The 18,245-nt window shown below is 39.7% G+C and overlaps 1 protein-coding gene across 1 annotated transcript; it reads left to right on the top strand.

Annotated features, from left to right (window-relative positions):
* The first annotated feature begins 6,401 nt into the window (after positions 1-6,401).
* Positions 6,402-17,915, top strand: DLK1 (delta like non-canonical Notch ligand 1). Its single transcript, XM_068192400.1, has 5 exons — positions 6,402-6,736; positions 7,594-7,657; positions 8,088-8,218; positions 12,621-12,762; positions 16,984-17,915. Exons 1-5 carry the CDS (start codon positions 6,667-6,669, stop codon positions 17,723-17,725), a joined length of 1,149 nt encoding a protein of 382 aa, XP_068048501.1. The 5' UTR covers positions 6,402-6,666; the 3' UTR covers positions 17,726-17,915.
* The last annotated feature ends 330 nt before the right edge of the window (positions 17,916-18,245 follow it).

Raw genomic sequence — 18,245 nt, 5'->3', positions numbered from 1 at the left:
CAGGCTAGAGGAATGATCTGGTCTCTTTGTCAGAAGAAAAACAAAGCAAAAACACCGGAAACATTTTTGTCATGTGACGGAATCAGCAGAACATACCCATATGTGAGGGTGTATAAATAACAGCAATGGATCTGTCACAGCTTGTATATAATGCAAGAAAATACAGCATCTTTTTCTTAAAATGGCTCAAAATCAGAGAAAGCACTAAGACTGAAAATAACAGCTTGCTTCTGTAGTTTGCAAAAAATCCAGCTGAGATCAAGACAAAATTGAAAACTGAATAGCAACCAGAGTTCTGACAGCAGTAATGAGCCTAGAAAGGCATGTGGATGATTTTTCATTTATTTTTTGCCACCCACAACCTCCTTCAGGGCCAGTTCAAAGCTTTACAACAGCAGGCTCCTCTAAGTATTAGAGTTCAGGTTGAAACTGTTAGTACCAGAACACACTGGAGTTTTCAGAGTGGAAAAGTTGTACATTGTCAGAGTACCTCTACTCTGTTTTCATCAATGATGATTTTATAAGATATTTCTTCCTGCATTTATTTTTCTGTTATATACTTCCCCTAGATCTGTGTGTTTTTCTGTTCATTCTCCATATATAGCTAGCATAGAGAGAGAGAGAACTCTTATAAACACTAAATTTAAATAAATTTTACACACACTCAGATATATATGGCAATGTTTCCTCTTTCTGTATTATTCATATGTGGACAATTTTCCAAAATACTGAACAGTGGTTCAGTGTTGAATTTCCTCCTCTCTCAAATGTTTAATCCTTGATGGCTCTCTATCATTTCAAACTCCATGAAGATAAAACTCAGCTATTCATTTTGATACATGCCTGTCTCACAGTGAATTGTCCATTTTTCTTTATGAATATCCCTTCCAGCCAGAAGACAGAATAATTTATTCTGTCAGTTCAGAAACCATAAGAACATTGTTCCTTAATAGAGAGATTGTTTTTCCCTCTCTTGCTTTCTCCCCTTTGTACACACAATCAGCCCCTGTCCAGAAATGTAGTCTCAGATCTATTTATGTTTTATGTTGGAAGTAAAATTATTTTTCTAGCCTTAGTCAAGTACTTTAAAATATATTTTAAGATGCAATACTACTAACAAGGCCAGAAAAATTGCTCTGTTTACTGGCTGACCAGTAAGAATCTACACTTGTATTCACTGCACCAAATCTTTCACACTGAAGGAAAATAAAGCATAACAAGATGATGTAATTTACATATTGAACATTATCTGCATCTCCAGGTTGGTATAGAATGTTGGATGTATTGGACATGCTATGATAAAAATTTCTTCATTACCATTGACATCTGTCAGCCTGTCAACTACCTTTTAAAGATCCCTAGGATTCAGCCTTTTTTTACCATCAGTTTTCAAGGGAATCTTTGCCTGACCAAAAGATATCACAGGACCATAATCCAAACACCTGCTTCAGCAATTAAGGTTTTATATTCGTCTCCTCATAAGTGCACTTAACATTCCCTTAAAGACACTTAATTAATTATTTTGCCTCTACTCTGGTGACAAATTGTCATACTGTCTGATCAACCTCAGTGTTAGAAGAAAATGTCTATATACCCAGGCTAAATTAATTATTCTTCCAGGTACAGTACTGGCCATTACTTCTCTCTACTTCAAGTTCTGGCATTTTTGTCTTTTCTGGTTTCACACATCATGATGGATATATCTTTTATAATTTCTCTGTTTTTATACTAAAAAATCCAGTCATGATTCTCACAGTGTCATTTGATGAATATGTTATTCTATAACTCTCTCTGTTATTCTATGCTTCAAGAACAGGCGCTCCACTACTACTGTATAAAATGACAGTGATATTCTTCCAGATCTTTGAAAAATGCCTTTGCTTAGATTTCTTAAATACTTAGGATAAGATTTCATTTTTTGTTTGCATTAGTGACAGAATCATGTTTTTTTTTTAATGTATTTTATTTTATGCCTATGGTCCTCTAATTTCTCAGTTTTATGTGCTGTGAACAGTAGGATAGAAAAACTACTTGAAAAAAAAGGTTTTTGCTGTTGTCTTGCTTTGCTTTTTATGAATTATTTTCTTGACCCTGTATTTTAATTGCTAATTTGGAGCATCTGACAGAGTAAAGACTTTGAATGTAGAATCTTACTGAATATTTTGAATTTCTACATTTAGGTCTACTTCCTTAAAATATCAAAGCAGAGCTAGACTGTGATCTCAGGGATGGCAATATCTCTGACATTCCTCACACAGAGGAAGGGGAAAATCACATCTATTTTCTGCTCAACTTTGCTACAGACAGTAGAAAGCTGTTCTAGTGATGGAAGTTTTGCCACAGTCTTCAGAGCAGCCAAGATTTCATATAGTATACTTTCCAAAACAGCTGGCAGAATTCTCTGTGCTATAGTAATTGGGTGATAGATAGCACTGAGCTACTGCTTTGACAATAGTTAGAGAGGGAGGCTGTGAGGATTTTTCATACTGGGCAAGGGAATGAGTTTGGCTTTAACTCCAGTAAATTATTGCTGTATATTTTAGCTTTGCAAATTTTGGCTACCAACCCAATGGAGAAAATATACCACGATAAAAAAATATATATTGGCAATCTCTAGCTCTCTGGTGATTGCTGCAACTTCTGTGTGCAGTGAAATCTATTCTGTGAAGAAAAACTTTCTGGTTTATGTAACCTGATACAGCCAGGACTGGATGAGGTGCCTTCTCCCCACTGACATCTGCAGGCATTTGCCTGTTGTCTTTTTGACTGCAGAAACATGTTTCTGGAAAGAGTATGGTGACAGCAGAAATAATTTCATATTTTTCTTGTCAGTCACCTGCCAGTACAGTGCACTGAGTCAGCTCACTGAGGAGCCAGAGGCAGCACAAGTCAAGCTGGCATGGGGGGACAAATGCCACTGTGCATCTGGGACATGGCAGGGGTTAGAGGGAAAGGAAAAAGAGGATGCTCTGCTCAAACCCAGCAAGTTTGTAGGCTGGTTCAGCCCATCTGGTCCCAGCACACCTAACGATAGGACAGCCTTACAGAAAGAGTGAAAAATAGTTCCTTAGGGCTCCAGCTGCATCTGATGAGCTTTCTTCTAATGGATAGCACTAGTCATTGAGTACAAACTTGTAAAACCAGGTAACAGAGCCCAAAACCTTATACCTGTGTATATTCACGGCTGATGAGATCAAGGGATGAAAGATGAACATCTCCACTGGTAGTTTCTGATACAGTAATTCACAAAGTGCCAGGTAGGTGGCACTGCCCTGTAACTGATATTTTTCCCTTTCTCTTTGCAATATGCATAAGGGTAGTCCAAATTAACGAAAGCTATTTCATCCCATCATGTGAGGTCTCATTTGGTTTATGGTTTCTTTGTGATGCTGCTGATAGCCTCAGATTCCAGCTACCAGAGTTTTCAGGAACCCTTAGGAGCTGTAATACCAGTTAACTGTTTTGTATTTCTTGTCACTGATGCAGATTCTCCAGCTTCAGATTCTTGCAACAATGACATAAAAAATGTGATTGTACTTCTCTCCAGTCAAAATGTGTCAGAGTAGTAGGCAAACAGGATCTTGGGAGTACAAGAACTCCTAGCCAGGACATAACTTCAAGGATTTCTTGTTGCTTCTGCATTTTCAGACTTTCCTTGCACATTGCTGATCAGAAGAATGATCATCTCTGTTTCTATGTTCAATGTACAAAATAAAGTTATTGCCAGTTAAATTCTCAATCTCAATCTCCCTTTTCCAATATTTCAGTCCTTGAACATGTTCCTTATTCCTGTCTAAGAATGAAGGATAGTTGTGTGCCATTTTCTTGGAACAAATGAAGTATTTTAGTAGGTCTGGACAAGGATCCTTAAAGAATTTTTTCTGGATTCTTTTGTTGCTGTCAGTTTCTTGGATGATCTGATACCCCTGATTCCTATAATCAGTCCCAAAGGAAATCTCCCAAGATTTCCAGGAAACTGTCTGTTTCCCAATAGTCACAGTTAGGAGATCACTGGACCAGTGCTTCTCAATCTGTACTCACCACTCAAGTGTTTCTGGTGAAGAAAGAAGTACAGTCTTTACACTGTGGATGATCTCCATACCCAGACATATATTACATGAGATTCTTTCCTTTCCAATTTTTAATGGAAAGACCCAAAAAGGTGAAAAAATTAAGGTTATCCTGAGTAGAAATCAGTAAGATCTGAAACACAGAACACAGTTACTGTAATTTTCAATAAGTATTGTTGAGACTATGGAGATTTGGATCAGAGTGCTTTTGGCAGTAAACAAGCCAAGTTAAAATGATTTTCAGCTTGGTTTACTCAGGTGGAAGGAGGGGAGAGAAGAGAATTAGCCTGGATTTACAGAATGCTGGGTTTCTGCTTTGAAATTATTTTTGGATTAGTATCTTGGCAGATTCTGTTCCAACAGATAGACTATGCTCTAAAAGAAAAGGATTATGACCTCTTAGAAATAAAATCAGCAAGTTTTGTTTAGATAACAGTTGAAGAAAGTGGAAGATAGGGGAAAATTAAAATTTTTCCTATTCTCAAAAATCTGAGGCATCCCTGAAACACAGGAGAGTAAGAAGCAGAGTTGTTCTAAAAAGTAGGTAGTTTTTGCTTAACAGTGTATCAATTAAAAAAAGCCTGAAAGACAAGAAGAATACAAAAATTGAAGTTTGCAATGGCCATTATAACATTGTGAGAAACAGATTTTCCTACTGATTTTTTGTAAGAAGTCAGTCTTGAATAATACAGCAGGTATTCAGTAGTTATCTCATAAAATAGAAGAAATGTGTCATCATATGTCAAAGCCTCTATTTACAATGCAAATTAGAGAAGATAATTTGACATTGATGAGTGTACGAATAAAACCTATGAATTCTACAGATTCTTTGCTCTAAAGGTCTGAAGAAAGAATACAAGGAGAAATTTCTAGGATAGAAAGCAGAAATATGAAATCCTTCCTTTACTAGTTGGTCATGGTAAAACTGGAATATCACAGAAACCACAGAATGCTTGGAACAGTTTAACTACCCAGGTTATCTCTTGGTCCAAAAATCAAAAAAAAAAGGTGTAACGTAGCAGGGATTCTACATCAGCAAGCAGAGAACTTACCACCTAAGGGAAGAATAAGCAACCTTGGACCTATCACAACCTGAGTGTGAACAAATAACTAAGAATAAAAGCAAAGTGAACAGACAAAGAGTTGCTAATATTTACCCTACAGAAGCACAGGCTCGCAGAAGAGCAGAGTAAAGGTTTAAGCAGTCATCATTAGCACTCCACATTCTCTAGGTGCCATTGACAATACCCCAGCAAGCTTGGTCTGGTGAGCTACAGCAAAAGCCATGAGGGAAAGTAACAACACTGTAAATGTTTTAGTAAAAGGAAAGCAAGACAAGCAGAAAAGGCATGGATGCAATCTGTGCCTATGGAGTCAGATAGGCATAGCTTATCTCAGATACCAAAGCTTCTGGAGGGCCTTGAAGAAGCAGTGTCCGCCTCTCACTCCCTGAGTGCTCTCTTTTAACCCAACCCTCATTTTCTACTCTTCCTTTTTCTGTCCTTCACTCCCTCCATTCTTGGTAAAGCTAAAAGCAACATTGCTAACAGCAAACGTTTTCAGCCTACATGAGATCACTGTCTTGAAATACCACTACATGGACAATCTGAGAATAATGAGTGCTTTCCAGTGTGCATTTTCGAGGAGGTAATCTTGAATTAGCTCATTGTAGTTTTCTCACCATAGTGTAACGATAAAGGCAGGCAAATTAGTAAATGAGGTCTTGGGGAAGAAAACACTGCATCAGCAGGCAAAAAAACAGGTCCCTCAGGAATCCTAAATACCAGGATTCTTTAAAAGAAAACAATGAACTAGAAGGAACACAAAGACTAAGAAATAGCCAGTCTATTTCCTTAAGGGACAGCATAAAGGAAGAATAAAGAAATATAAAACAAAATGTACAGTCACAGAATAAAAAGCCGAATTTAAAGTGCCTTGTGGTAAAAGTAATGCTTTTTCTTGATTTTTTCCGTGACTGCTAAAGGTACACTTTGGGGCGTTTTGGTGGGGTCTTTTTTGAATTCTCAAGATTCAGAAACAGAACAGTATTATACTTTCCCTGCCTTCGCTGAGTCTTTCCTGAAAGTGTCAGAGCTCTGATGGGAATGACTGAGAATTCTTTAGACTTCTGAAAACAAGCCCCAAATTAGGTCTTTACGGACAGCCAGACGAAGTTTCAAGGAGACCAGAGGCGTGCTTAACACTCCCCCTCGCCCCAGACCTCCCTTCTCCCGCGCCCCTACAGGATTCCACCGAGTCGAGCTGCTGGAGGTGCCGGAGCTGCTGGAGCTGCCGGAGGTGCCGGAGCTGCCGGAGGTGCTGGAGCTGCCGGAGCTGCCGGAGGTGCTGGAGCTGCCGGAGCTGCCGGAGCTGCCGGACGAGTGCGGCTCCCCTGCGGCGGCGTTGGCCGGGGCCTGCCCGGCCCGGGGGACAGCTCCCCGCCCGCGGGTGGAGGCGGGCAGCCCTCCCCGCCCTCCGTCCCTCCCTCCTCCCGCCCCGTCCGCCGGAGCCCGGCGGCGCTGCGGGCGGGGGCTGCCTCCTTCCCGGCCCCGCGTCCGCCGAGCCCCGCGGGGAGCGGAGCGGCCCCGGCCCGGCCATGGGGCTGAGCGCCGCCGGCATCCTCGGCTGCTGCTGCCTGCTGCCCCTCGTGCTCCCCGCAGCCCCAGGTAAGGCCGGCGAGGCGAGCGCCGGGACGCCGGGACCCTCTGCCCGCCGGGCGCCGCCGCGGGAGGGGAGGCGACTCGGGAAAGTTTTGGGAGTTTGCCGGGGCCGCCGGGCAGCGGCGATGACGGGAGCCCTCCCGGAGTCCCTCGGCGGCAAAGGCATCCCCAGCCCTCGCTCCAGCCGGAGATGCTGGTGCCGTCGGGAAGCTTTTCTTTGGCAGCGGACGGAGCGCGTTTCTCCTGCCGTCGGCGCAGGGTGTCAGTGGCTAGCGGGGACCTTTCAGAGGGGCATTGCTTGGTGCAAATGCTTCGGCAAGCAAACAAACAAACACAACAAAAACTGCGACTGAGATCTCTTCTCCTTAACTTGTGCTATTTATGCATGATTTAATGAAAATGGTTATTTTCATCCCATGTAGGGCTGAAATTAATTCAGCACTTTTATTGTAAGTAGTTTTAAATGGATTTTTTTTTCTGACTGAAAGTACTTCTGTGTTTCAAGTAGCTCTGAAACAATGCATTTGGAGTGGCATGTCGTGAAACAACGTGGATCTGCTCTGACATTACTCCCTTAAAATGGTTTGTAGGGATCTTACATACACTTTTTGTGTGCTAAAGTAACTTTGTATTCTTCTGTGATTAATACTGTATGTCATTTCACTTGCCCTATAGGAACATTCTATACAATGTTCCAGATAAGGTTAATTTAAAATTTGACAATGCCAAAATGTGTTTGAAGAAAACAACAGGAACATTTTGCAGTCTGGGTTTTTTCAAAACACCCATAATGTGTATAGAACATGATGTGAGGGTTTTTGTGCTGACTTTTCTGGTTTGATGTTATAAATCTCTTCTTCCAGGCGTGAACTGTAAAGCTGGCTGCCATCCAGAGAATGGGTTCTGTGAATTTCCCAGTGAATGCAGGTAAAAAGATTTGTCAGACAGGGGTATTAGCACAGGAGTGGTCAGCTTCAATAATTCGTAGTCCTGGTAAGAGTGATAGAAACTGAAATGGTTTTGTCTCTTAAAATATGGAACTGTAATGAAACAGCACTCTATTAGGATACAGTAACTGGAACCTTAGAGCATGGATGTTTAGACACCTGTTTAGTTTACTTTTCCCAGCATGAAGTATTTCCATTGATTAGTTGGGGTGTTTTTCTTGCTGAATGAAATTGTTTTCTTCACATAAACAGCTTCTAGAATCCCAGAAGCACTGATGGTATGCTTTTGTTCAAATAGTGCAATTTGGTATGCAAAAGTTTATTTATCGTGCCTCAAAAAAGGGGGTATCCTTGTAATTATGTTTATTAAAAATAAACTCTGTTTCTGTCATGTCTTTTATCTCTTTCAGGTGTCAACCTGGCTGGCAGGGTGCACTTTGTAATCAGTGTGTTCCTTTCCCTGGGTGCTTGCACGGCAGCTGTGCCAAGCCCTGGCAGTGCATCTGTGAGGAGGGTTGGGTTGGCAGCCTCTGTGACATAGGTTTGCACATCCTTTTCTCTCCTTGAATAAGTGAGGGGAAGCAGCCCCATCTGGTGTTGGAGACATGCTCAGTCCTTATTGAGAGCTAATTTTAAAATATTGAAAGTTAGCTCCAGATAATGAGGAGATTCGGGGCAGCAGCACATAAACCTCGAATTTCTATAATAATTTAGGCAGAAGCAATGCAGTATCTTTTGTAATTGGGCATATGTGTGAGCAAAGTGTAAATTCATTCTATTTTAAGCATTAATTATCAGGAACAAGGCAAACAAACAACTGCTCCCTTCTTGTCATGTAAGCCCTTCTAATTAAAATACAAGTTATCTTGTATATATTAAATAATTTTAAATATTTATGTAGCACATTATATATATATATGTATGTACATGCTATTTTCTTAGTACTTCTTGAAAGGAAAACATTGAGCTTATTTTTTCTTTTATTTAACGTGGTGATGATTCAGTGAAGTAACATTACTGTAACTGAGAAAAAGGTCTTCCTGAACAGGCTGTCCTCAGGTCTGAGGGATAAGCACAGCTCCATGTGCACTCTCTCACTCTTTGCCAGTCAGAATCTGCCAGCTTAGCATGAGCAAGCTGAAGAATTGGCCTTTGTTGAGATGGTTTATTTTGGCTGACACAGGCAAATGTTCAGTCAGAGAGATCTGACAGGATGGAAACCACATGAGCATCCAGGAGCATGCGCTGCTCAGCCCACGAAGCTGCAGCTGCGAGAGGACAAATGTCCAGGGTTTTGTTGGTATATAGCTTATAATTTATAGAGCATGCACAAGATCTCCAATACATAGCCAAAGTGGTGACTGATGACAGTTTGAACTGCATAAGGTTTTCAAGATGACTAAAATAATCAGAAGGTTTTAGGTAGGTCACATCCTTGCAGTGACATGGAATTTAGTGCACGGTTCTCAGGTATTACTCATTTACTCATCAGGTTTTTGCAGCCTGCGCTCACTGGCTGCACGCATGAGCAGACAGAGGCTTCCTAAAGTCAGTCCTGGTAGGTTTGCAGGAGCTGTGGTAGCACTGGTGACATCTGTGGTGCAGATGTGACTCTAAACTCTCAGATGTTGTTCTGGACACATCTCACAAATGTGTTTGGACCTGAGACAGATACTTAGATTCTCATTACAGTTAACGAGGAGGAACGAGTCCTTCTCTGATCTACAATCAGAGATTTCTAAAGCTACACTGAACAATCTCCCCTCTGCACCTTAGAAGGCTCAGTTCTGTTGCTTATCAGTGAATACAAAGTTCCACATTTTTAAAGGTATCATCTTCACAGCTACTTCTAAAAGCTTTAATTGCATAGCTGGATTTCTTAGTATTAATATATCTTTGTAATTCTGAGCCTTGCAATGTTTGCCTCTTGCAATTGCTACTTAGAATGCAAAAGAATAGAAAATTGAACCCACGTCTTTATGAAAAAACATTATTTTAACATATACTCATTAAGGTAGTCCTATAATACCAGAAAGGGTATCCCTTGCTTAAGTGCAGGAACTATTCTTTCTCTCAACACTCAGAGTGATCTCAGAGTCTTCTTTGCTGATTTGAATTTAGATCCCCATGAAGAGCTGCCGAGAATTTTCAGCCAAAAGGATAACTATTTTGTCATCTGCAGCAATGTTATGTTGATAGTCTTTCATCTCAGTGGTTTTATCTACTCTAAATGCATTGTTTGCTATAAGGGATCAAGAGGAGGGTGCTCCTACTCATCTTGCTACTGGAAAGTTGATAGAAATTGTTATCCTGACCCAATAAAGCACTGAAACCTCAAATGGGTTATTGCTCAGTCCCTAACCCCATCATCCTCTGCCAAAGTTGGTGTCAGTTTCCTGACCAGATAAAGTCATTACAGGTAGCTACAGTTATTTACGGGTCTCATTAAATGAAACTTGATCAGATTAGGAAACAGTAAGGAAAAACGTAGAATGGAAAACTGTGGAAGGATCTGAGGCGCACTGGCCACTACAAAAAATGGAAACATTTCTAAAATAGAGATATAGTCTTAGCAGTTTATTTGCTTGCTAAGCGTGGGAGGAAAAAAGATGATTTGGACTGGTGATGATACCTCTTCTGTTTTGTAAAAAAGTTAGAATATGTATATGATCTCCTTGGCTTTGATCATGGAACTTCCTTTCTGGAGTAGTTGTAGATCATCAACTGGTTTGATAATGCCTCTGATTGTGTGGCTGTTTTTAATACAGTCAGCCTACTTCTCAGTTTAGGCCAAGAATGACCTTCCTAGTATTTAGAGACATGCAGGTTATGGTTTGGTCTTGATCCACTGTAAACACATAGGGCAGAATCAGTGGTAGCATTTGTGACTATTATTGCCAGCCACATGGACAGACAAGGCACTTGAAGGAAAACATCTGTGAGTTGGTCTTGGTGTTAACACTGCTGGTTAACCTATTTGCAATGGAGCCTGTCCAACAGGCTCCATGATGCCATGGCATCTTCTGATCTTGTGGAAACACAGCCTTGAAATGTGGTGTGTGAACCCCTGGAACTAGGCTGCACAACACAGAGTTTCCCTCTGCAGCTGATGTACACTGCACAGTACAAGAACCACATCAAACACTGACCATAACAAAAGGAAAATCAATTGAGTCAATTTGTTACCAGGAAAAAAAATGACAGCCCAGTGAGAGTGTTTGATCCAGCTTGCAAAATCAATCTGTCAGCCTGTCACCCCTGGCTGTGCCTACACAGTCGTGTTAGTGGGTCCATGACCTCCTACTGGAATCCTGGCCTCAGTTTGGCTAAAAAGCCAACATACAGTGTGAGCTGGGAGTAAATTGTTCTACTTGTCACCAGACTGCTTTGCCAAGGCCACATGTTGGCAAACTCATCAGAGAGTACAGATGGAGTCTCTAATGCCTGTGCTATGAATGCATGAGACAGGGGCTAAAAATTGTCCTGTGTCAAACTACTACAGAGCATATCTTCCTCATAAAAACACTCAGTGAATGCTTCATGCACTGCAGCATGACAGCTTCATTTGATGGAACTATTAACTATGGGTAATATGATTGAGGCCACTCAAAATATCTGTATAAATGTAACATCCTGTTTTTGCATTTTCATCTCAGTTACCACTTTGGTGGTTGTACTTTTGAGAGTTAAAATGCAACAAAGAAAAGGGGCTCATTGAGGCTATTTATGTATTATGTTTTAAAAAACCTGGTACAACACCCTTTTAAGATGTATTTTAAAATTGCATGCCTGACGTCAATTATTGACAGTAATGTATATATATCTACATACCTATTAATATATGTATTTCAGAGAGTTTCCATGCCTCTGCATCAAAGTTCATGTTTTCTCCTCCATCAAAGTACATGCTTTATTAGCTGCCTTTAGAGTTTGTGAAAATAGCTGGCAAACAACACTGGTTCCAAAAGCATTCAAGATTATTTTGGTCTTTGTGAAAACTGGAGTTTTTACTCAAAGTGCGTGCTAAGTTGTCTTGCAAGGAGAACAGGCTAAGGCATTAGGAAATAGAACCTTTTATCCTGGGAAGATTTTATTTGAAGGCTTAAGACTGTTGTTTTCTGTGGTTAAAATTTTGCAGTACCTCATGATATCATCTAAATTTCATGTTTTGCTGTGGGAAGTAAAATATAAACACCCTTAAATCCCTTTTCATCTTCTTAGAAAGTGTGTATATGTATATGTGAGGCATCAGATAGCTTCCAGTCAGCACTTCTCTGCAGCTGCTGCAGTAGCTTGCTAAAATATGCACTTGTTTGTTTATTTAGTTTTAATTATTTTAGAAATTCAGTAATCATTTGAGTGGGAAGTGGCTCAGCAGGGCAATTGCAAAGAAAATGAGATGTGTGACTTTGGGTCCAGACGTTATACAGCTCTGTGTTCTGGTACAGTTATGTAAGGGTTGAATGCAGCCCAGCCAAAAGATGAAATTTTAGCAGATTTTTTTTGTAAATTGCTGATCTCTGTTTTTATGAAACATTTCTTCATAAGCACATAATGACATGGGCAGGGAGCAGGGAAAATTCCCCTTTCCTGATTGCTTTATCAGAATTCTGCTCATGGAGAAGCCAAGACTGTGAAAGTATGGCTAGACTATCTAGAAGTTCATTGTCCCATACTAATATTTTATTTCTAATACTAGTTATTTATAGAATGGAGCAATTGAAACATTTTGCAAGCAGGAGCTAGAAAGAGAGAAATAAGCTGAAATTGTTGCAATAGTTAAACAATCTGAACTTCATTTTAACAAAGGGGGGGATTAGATCAGAATTTATAAAATGCAGGTTGAAGTATTGTTAAAGCTATATTTTATTTGAAGTATTGTATACCATTTACTAATTCTTTCTCATTAGATTAATCAAGCCCTGTTGGGTATTTTTAAACAGATATTCACCCATGTTCAGCAAAGCCCTGCACCAATAATTCAACATGTATAGAGACTGGTGATGGAGGATATATTTGTCTGTGTGCCCAGGGATTTACAGGAAAAAACTGCCATCTCAAGAAAGGACCCTGCATTATTAATGGGTAAATATTGATTTCTGACATGCATTTAAAATCTACACTTCTATTATTCAGAATTCTTTGTTAAGTGGAAGTATATCTGTGTTAAAATACACAATGCTTCTGATACTTGCTGATATTATCAAACTGCAAATCTGATCTATAAATATTGTAAAGACTTACAAGGTTATCTGTGTGGCTTTCTATGCACAATCTGAGTATTGAAAGTGCTAATTTGCACATTTTATTGTGGTGAATTTATGCCTTCTCATGATTTTCATAAACAAACTTGAAGTGCCTCCCATCCTGTGTTCTCACCTCTAGTGAGGGATAATTTATACACAACCCAATAAGAACTGTAGTTAGCACAGAAGCATGAAAACACCTAGCCCACCAGTCTGTCCTTTTTTCTTAACCAACATATGATAATATGCTCATGGTTAACTGAAGGAGACAATCTCAGTTGCATCACAACAGGGAAAGCATTGCTCTCTATTCTTTTAGAGAAATGAGACATTAAGAACAGCAGTGACAGTAGGTTGAGAGAGGTGATCCCTCCCCTCTGCTCAGTCTTGCTGGGGCACATCTGGAGTACTGGGTCCAGTTCTGGGCTACTCAATATATAAAGGACACAGCCATACAGGAGTGAGTCCAGTGAAGGGCCATGGATATGATTAAAGAATGGGAACATCTCTCCTATAAAGGGATACTGACAGCTGGGTCACTTAGCCTGGAGAAGAGCAGGCTCTGAGGAACTTGCCAATTGTGTCTGTGTACCTGATGGGGGGAAGCAAAGATGACAAAGCCAGACTTCTCATAGAGGTGCTCAATGAAAGGTCAAGAGGCAAGGGGTACAGGCTAAAGAACTTCCAGAAAAGTCACTAGTAGAACTGCTTGAAAAAAGGAAGACCTTTTGGTGCTAGAGAAAATGTAAATTGGGGTTTCTGTTCGAATCTAGAAGTGTCTGCTGTCTTCTAGCTCATCAAAGTTCTGATCCCATAAACATACAGAATGCCTTTATGGTGGATACAAACTTGGTAAAACACAAAAAATCTCTATATGGATACCCTCTGGTTCTCTTTTTGCTCAGCAATAGATAATTATGAGTATTCAGATCTACCTTATGACTGAATCTTCCTGAAGACTTGGACACTCTTGTTTAAGGAACATTAACAGCTCTCACTCTCTCTGGCAAGAATTGCCATTCTTTCACAACTTCATGTCATTAGAATTTTTTTGTCATCACCTTTATTTGGGGGATACTCTCACAGTTTTTTCTGGGTTTACTTTCAGCCTCTAGATAGCTACTCTGATTTGCCTATTTTTCTTCATTGACAATGAGAAAATTTAAGTTCCTTGAAAGAACCGTGACTCACATCCAAGCTACTTGCATAAAATGGGGGATGTGAATAGGTTTTTCTGATTTTCACCTGTAGACCAAATATTTCAGTAATTCAGGGTGGACATATATACTAGCTATCCCAAAAAACAGGTGAGTTCCAAAAACACAGCATCAACAAAATAACACAGATTAGTTTCATGTACTTCCTTAAACATCTTATGGTTTTCAATTACTGAAACGACTTTTTTTTTTGTGTTGGCACTCTGTTTTTGGACTGAATGCTGATGAACTAGCCTGGAAATCATGAACAATTTTTCTCAGGAAAGCAACATACTTGAAACAGTGATTCTTTTTCTATAAGAAGCTGTCTTTTTCAGGAAAATTAGCAGCAGGGTCTGCAGATCTGCATTTAGTTCAAAAAGACAACTGTTGTCAGCATAAGCACTCCATGTCTGCTAGTAATTCACAGTCCACCAGAGAGTGCATCCCACATTGTAGAAAGAGACCTCATCAGATGGTGTCATTTCATTCACATCTCACTTCCTCTCAATTCCTCTCTACCTCAGTAGTAATGTTAAAAAAGTTGATATTACTGAGCATTACTGTTGGTTTTTAGTTAATATTCCCAGATGGAACCAGGACAATTCACAAATCAAAATGTTTATTCTAGTCTGTTTACATGTATCTACATTAGTGACCGCTGTGTGATGTTTTCAGGTTTCTGCTTTGAAGCAAAGCAGTGAGTGGTACTTTCTAAAAGAAACCAGACTATCTGGGAAGCAAAAAAGAATGGTATGGAATGCTTCCTACAACTAACCCTTCATGTACTACAACTTGCTGTGTTAAATGCCAGAAATGCAAAGTAGAAAAATTTATTCAAGGAAATTAATATTAAGGCTTTTTAAATTTAAACATATTTAAATTAGGCAAATGCAACTCTGTTAGCAATAAATAAAGAAAATTTTCAAAATTCTGCATTTTTCCCCTTAACTGTTTTTTTATTTCAATATTTCGCATTTCTGAAAATTTCAGAAAAAGGTTTACATTTATGTTCTCCAGCAATTTCTTCCCATTTCCCTAGAAAGTACTGGGATTCAGCCCAGCCCTGAAGGTTCAAACTTCTACACATTTTCATTGGACAAACCAGCTTCTCCAATTTTCCATGGGACCCATAAAGCTAAGGGAGTGTGCTAGGTTCTCCAAGACAGCCATAACCACTGAAGGACTGTATAACTCCAGTTTCCACATTTTGCTTAAAAGACATAGTGGCTGGTTAATATGTTGAAATTCCTTACCTCAAGTTATCGCTAACCATGTCTATGTCAAAGCCCACTTTTGCTTTCCTAATACTGCTCCCAGACTTCCAATGTGTTCTTTTAGTGCTTTTTTTACCCAGCCAACATGTAAAGTGAAGAACAGTACTAGAGGAAGCTCTAGTAATGTGGAATGTGGAAGTTGCAGAAAACAGACACACGATTCCTCTGCCAGAATGCTCAGTCTCTCCTGATGGGTGACTGCCAAGTGTTTCAGTCCCCAGTGGAGCTGGAGGTGCTTGGAGCAATCTCTACCAAAGGTGGTCCCAGAGCATGGGTGACTAGCCCAGACTTGTTATGACCAGTGATCAGGGACCATTTGTAGTCAGGAGCTTATACCTCTTTCACAGTCATCTCAGCCAGACATCAACAGATCTTGTAAATCTCTGTGTCCCACCATGGAATTCCATAACAGACTGTTGCTACTGACTGCTGCATATATGAAATGTCTGCATCTGAAGCTGTGATGTTCACTGCCCCTGGGACTTTGCTCTGGTGGAAGTGGGGGGCCTTAAGTAACAGTTTGGACTTTTCAACTGTCATGTAGTGCTGTGCTATGTGTCTTCAGGGATACATAAATATTCAGAAAAGTTTTGTTGTCAAAGAGGCTTGTCCTAAACTTTGCCTAGACTTTAATTTTTTACAAAGTGAGTTTTAAAAGATTTGCTGATATGTGATGAACTACCATGAAAGTGGGGTTTGAGGTTTATTTGTAATCCTGGGACACTAGGACCCTTGTCAGCCAGCAGGGACAGCTAAAGACCAAGTGCACTTTGCATAGATCCCCTGAACTGGCATTTGTGCCAGTCTGCGGTGGCCTCATCATTTGCACTACGCTCAGTAAGTAATTTACTGCATTGTAAATATAGAAAAGATCTCCCAGTTAATGTATGTCACCTAAAACATATTAGCTACTAGTTGGGAAGTACTAAAAGAGTTTGTAGAAATACTTGGTTTACTATGGTCATGCTCTCACATTACAGCTGTCTTTGCCCAGGCTGAAATTCTCTCATTGATATTTTTTATTATAATTGTATCTATCAAAAATTTTGGCTAAACAGCAGTTTATAGGAAAGTATCTGTTTGCTTCTAAATTGTTTGTGTCATGGAAGGCAGAATAAAAACAATCAGCCTTATGCCTAGCTGCTATGGCACTGTTTTGCTCTGCCAATACAATGTATAGATTATTTTAGGAATAATCAGGTAGAAAGGAAGCAGCCATGGCTGCTTATATCTTTGTTCTCTCATCTGAGTAGTTTCTCAGCTAAATAGCTCCAAGCATATAAAAATAGTGAGAAGTTTAATTTGAATAAATGTTTGAAATAATTTAAAATCTCTTCACAGCTCTTTGGGTTGAATTTATATACTGGTGTATTAATCCTGCCCAAAGGGTCAGCAGAAGATTTTATAATCTGTATTGACAAAGCTGTTGAACAAACTCATTCTTTATTCAGCTTCACTGATTTTAGTGGATTTGCATTTGGAATTGGCTCTTCTAAAGAAAATCAGCTCTTTTTATTATATAAAGTGTTTCCTAATAGTTTATTGCTTTGGACTTCATTTTGCCTCTGTGTTTGTTATGTATCCTAGTTCTCCCTGCCAGAATGGAGGAACATGCATTGATGACAATGGTTTTGCACCCCATGCTTCCTGTCTGTGCCCTTCTGGTTTTGCTGGCAACTTCTGTGAAATAGATAGAGACGACTGCGAGTCCAGCCCATGTGAGAATGGGGGAACATGTACAGATGTCGGTGTGGGTTTCAGCTGTTCTTGTCCCCATGGCTATACAGGAAAGCTCTGCAGCAGCCGTGTCTCGTTCTGTGCAAGTGGCCCATGTGAGAATGGAGGGACTTGCAGTGAGCATCCCCAAGGAGGGTTTGAGTGCATCTGTAAACCAGAATTTGTTGGCATGACCTGCAAACATCCCAGCAAAAACACAAGTCTCTCTGGAATGAATATGGAGACCAAGCATATGCAGAATTACAAGCCACCCTCAAAAGCTCACCATAGATCAGTGCATCAACAACAAGAAATTCTGAAAATAACAGTGAAAGAAACAATTCAAAATGCAGATCCCTTTCTGAGTAGAAGCCAGGTGATATGTTTTGTTGTGCTGGGCTTGCTTACGTGTCTTGTTGTCTTGGGTACAACTGGGATTGTTTTTTTTTCAAAATGTGAAGTGTGGCTTGCTAATGCCAAATATAGTCATCTCCTGCGCAAGAAAAAGAACTTTTTTCTGAAGTCTAACAATGGGGAAAACCTCTCAGTTAATATTATCTTCCCAGAGAAGATCAAATTGACTAATTACACTAAGAACTACACTGCCATCTAGGCCCTTGAAAGCCAAGCAGCATCTTTCAACTTTTCATAGCAATATGTAAAATTTATTGCCTGTGTTTGGTCTCAGTATTTGTGTGTATATTTGCTGTAAATTGTTCTGAGTGATAATGAAGAAATGTAATGTATCTGTCTTGCTAAGGATTTTTTCATTCCCCAAAATAAAAGGTAATAAAGAAAAAAAAGGATTAAAAAGCAAGGAATGTTATTTAGATTTCTCTTCAAGGCAGCTACTTTTTGTAAAATAAAAAATAACTTTTCACTGGAACTGTATTGCAGCTTTCTCATCTTGTGCATAGTTCATTTGGCAAGTACAGTACTTGCAAATTACTCAGTAATGCTTTTTTTTTAAATAAACAGCAGTTAAGGGGTGTACTTGTTTATTTACTCATTTCTAAACCTTATTCTACAGCAAAGTCTGCCACAAGTGCTGAACTCATTTGCTATCTGATAAAGGCTTTAGAAATTGCAACCAGCAGGAGCAAATTCACACTGGTAGCTCACCTATTCAGTCA

Source organism: Anomalospiza imberbis, chromosome 6, assembly GCF_031753505.1.
Source record: "Anomalospiza imberbis isolate Cuckoo-Finch-1a 21T00152 chromosome 6, ASM3175350v1, whole genome shotgun sequence".
NCBI lineage: Eukaryota > Metazoa > Chordata > Aves > Passeriformes > Viduidae > Anomalospiza > Anomalospiza imberbis.
Note: the sequence above shows the minus strand (reverse complement) of the source record. Positions and strands in the feature narration are given on the sequence as shown.

Excerpts from the sequence above, each read along its gene's own strand:
- DLK1 (XM_068192400.1), top strand. The coding sequence starts at position 6,667 with ATGGGGCTGAGCGCCGCCGGCATCCTCGGCTGCTGCTGCCTGCTGCCC. Across the intron at positions 7,658-8,087 it reads GAATTTCCCAGTGAATGCAG|GTGTCAACCTGGCTGGCAGG; the intron begins GTAAAAAGATTT and ends TATCTCTTTCAG. Across the intron at positions 12,763-16,983 it reads GGACCCTGCATTATTAATGG|TTCTCCCTGCCAGAATGGAG; the intron begins GTAAATATTGAT and ends TATGTATCCTAG.